General features: G+C 56.0%; 1 protein-coding gene across 1 annotated transcript; it reads right to left on the bottom strand.

Moving 5' to 3' along the window:
• Window positions 1–6: 6 nt before the first annotated feature.
• Window positions 7–2,082, bottom strand: si:dkeyp-92c9.2 (cyclin-dependent kinase 5 activator 1). Its single transcript, XM_014025646.1, has 2 exons — window positions 1,561–2,082; window positions 7–1,357 (listed from the first exon to the last, which is right to left on the bottom strand). Exon 2 carries the CDS (start codon window positions 1,272–1,274, stop codon window positions 333–335), a length of 942 nt encoding a protein of 313 aa, XP_013881100.1. The 5' UTR covers window positions 1,275–1,357; window positions 1,561–2,082; the 3' UTR covers window positions 7–332.
• Between the last annotated feature and the right edge of the window lie 436 nt (window positions 2,083–2,518).

The following is a 2,518-nucleotide window of genomic DNA, read 5'->3' as shown; positions in this document are numbered from 1 at the left end:
GTGTGTGTGTGTGTGTGTGTGTGTGACCATGTCTGAATAAACAAACAGAAATCTGGACCCTGCAGCTTCAAACGGCTCCAGAACACAGCAGGCTGATTGGACCCGGTGTTGTGTGAAAATCTGTTCCCCCCTGTTGTTAACCTTAGAGGGAATCACTKGGAAACAGATTTTCACAGGGGWACTGAATTTCGTACAACACCAGTCCCCCCATCAGTCCAGACCATCTCCAATAAAACGTGAAGGGACGGGTCAGTCTGGGACCAGAACCAGGGTTCTGATGGGTCAAACTGCTCCTGGAGTCAGAGGCGACCCGTTGACGGGGACAGGTGGTCTCACCGATCCAGAACCCGGCTGTAGTCCTGAGGAGCGCCCTCGCTCTTGAGCTGAGCGAAGAGCTGCGTGAAGAAGTGCGGGTCGGCGTTGATGCGCAGCATCTTGGCGCTGGTGGCCTCGATGATGGCGAGGCAGCGGTCCCAGAAGGCGTCCCGGCCCGCCTCCACCAGGAAGGGCTTGAGGGGGTACGAGATCTCGTGACCCATGTAGGAGTAGGACAGGTAGAGACAGGTGAGCAGGACGGCCCGCAGCTCGCGCTCCGACGACACCGCGTCCCCGTCCACCACGTCCCGGCACAGCATGTAGACGAAGACCACGTTGGCCGGCGTGACGAAGGCCTGGTCCTGCCAGCCCTGGACCAGCAGGGCCCGGTCCACGGCCCTGAGCCACAGGACCGGGTCAGCCGGACTCAGGCGCTCCAGCCGGTAGCAGCGGCAGCACAGGAAGTCCCCGAGACAGCGCAGCAGCTCGCTGGTGGACGCCTGGACKATGACCCGCTTCGGGGACGCCGTCCCCTGGGGGGCCTTCTTCAGCGAGGACAGGGGCCGGGTTCTGGTGTAGCCCAACCCGAGCCCCGGACCCGTCCCCAACCCGAGCCCCAGTCCCTCACAGCTGGACAGGTTGGCACAGGACAGGGACTTCTGGACGTTCTCGCGGTTCAGGTGCAGAACCGGGTCCTTCGGGTACCTGTTGTTGTTCAGGGGGTCCAGGAGGCCCGGGGGCCCGCCCGGTCCGGTCCTGGTCCCCTTCTTGGTGGAGGCCACCAGGCGCTTCCAGGTCAGCGCCGGCAGGAAGATGGACCGGCCCCGCTTCAGGTTCCGGTCCTTCTGGCTGTTCAGGGACCGGCTGCTCAGGCTCGGGTAGCGGCTCAGCGGGCCTGGCTGGTTCTGGTAGTACCCGGGTTTCCGGGAGCCCGGCGACAGCGACAGAACCGTGCCCATGGTGGCGGGTCAGAACTCCTGACGTCAGTCCAGCAGGGGGGGCCTCATGTGGGTCAGAACAGAACCGGCGGGTCGGAGGACAGCTGACGGAGACACAGAGGACAGACTGGTCCATCAAACTGAACAGAACCTGAACAGAACCGATGATCCGGTCCAGACTGGACCTGTTCAGAGAACTCAACACAACCAGAACCAGAACTCATCTGGGTTTAGTTCTGCACCTGATAAAACTCTGATCCAGTTCCTCTTTGGGTCAGAACCGACCTGGTTTTTCTGAGAATCTCACCTGTTTGGGTGGATCCGGTTCCGGTGCCGCAGTCCGTGATGGGGCACAGATTTATGGAGGTACCGGGGAGCGCAGCCGGTACCAGGCGGTACCAGCGGCTGCAGAATCACAGGCAGAAAGTGGTCCAAACAGAACCGGACCGAGCCAGAACCTGTGCAGGTCTCATGGTCCGCTGCAAACCGAAACCTGACTAAATCCCTGGTTCTGGTTCTGGTCCCGGTTCTGTCTCCAAACCCAAACTTTGACTCAGTTCAAATCTTTGAATGTTTCCCATCTCCGAACCACGAACAGCCTCCTCCGAACCTCTCCTGGTCCAGGTCCAGGTCCAGGTCCAGGTCCTGGTCCTGGTCCTGAGGCGCGGGAGGGTCCGCTTTCAGAGAGCCTCAGCGGCTGAATGACCGAACCGGAACCCCGGAGCTCCGAGCCGCTGCAGCCCKAACTGTAAGCGGCTCTGAGCGGGAGCGCGCGGCGCGAACACGCCTCCGCAGCGCGCGCGCGCGCTCCCAGTGTAAACAACAACAAAAAGTTTTCACTGAAACTAAGGTTAAAGAAAATAAATAAGTTAAAATTTTTTGAAAACGATAAAAAATTTTAAACAAAATGACCTTTTTTAATATTTAGTCTAAATATAAATAAATTATAAATATAAAAAACTTAACATTTATTTTAGTTTTTGTTAAGTTAAAATTTCTGTTTTGATCTTAAATATTAAAAAATTAAGTATAAATAAATACTTTAGTAATATTTTAAATCTTTTACTGTTTTACTATAAAATTAATATTCAGCAGTTTGTGATATTATTTAGCAGCTGAGGTGGTTCTGTTCCTGGTCAGAACCTCAGGCCGACCCTGTCTGGATTACCCACTGAGGCTCTGCGGGACTGAGGGGCAGGGCTAATCTGGTAATCTAATCTGGTGTGTGTGTGTGTGTGTGTGTGTGTGTGTGTGTGTGTGTGTGT

Source organism: Austrofundulus limnaeus, unplaced genomic scaffold, assembly GCF_001266775.1.
Source record: "Austrofundulus limnaeus strain Quisiro unplaced genomic scaffold, Austrofundulus_limnaeus-1.0 Scaffold490, whole genome shotgun sequence".
NCBI lineage: Eukaryota > Metazoa > Chordata > Actinopteri > Cyprinodontiformes > Rivulidae > Austrofundulus > Austrofundulus limnaeus.
The sequence above is the reverse complement of the archived record's forward strand: the minus strand, read 5'-3'. Positions and strand labels throughout refer to the sequence as shown.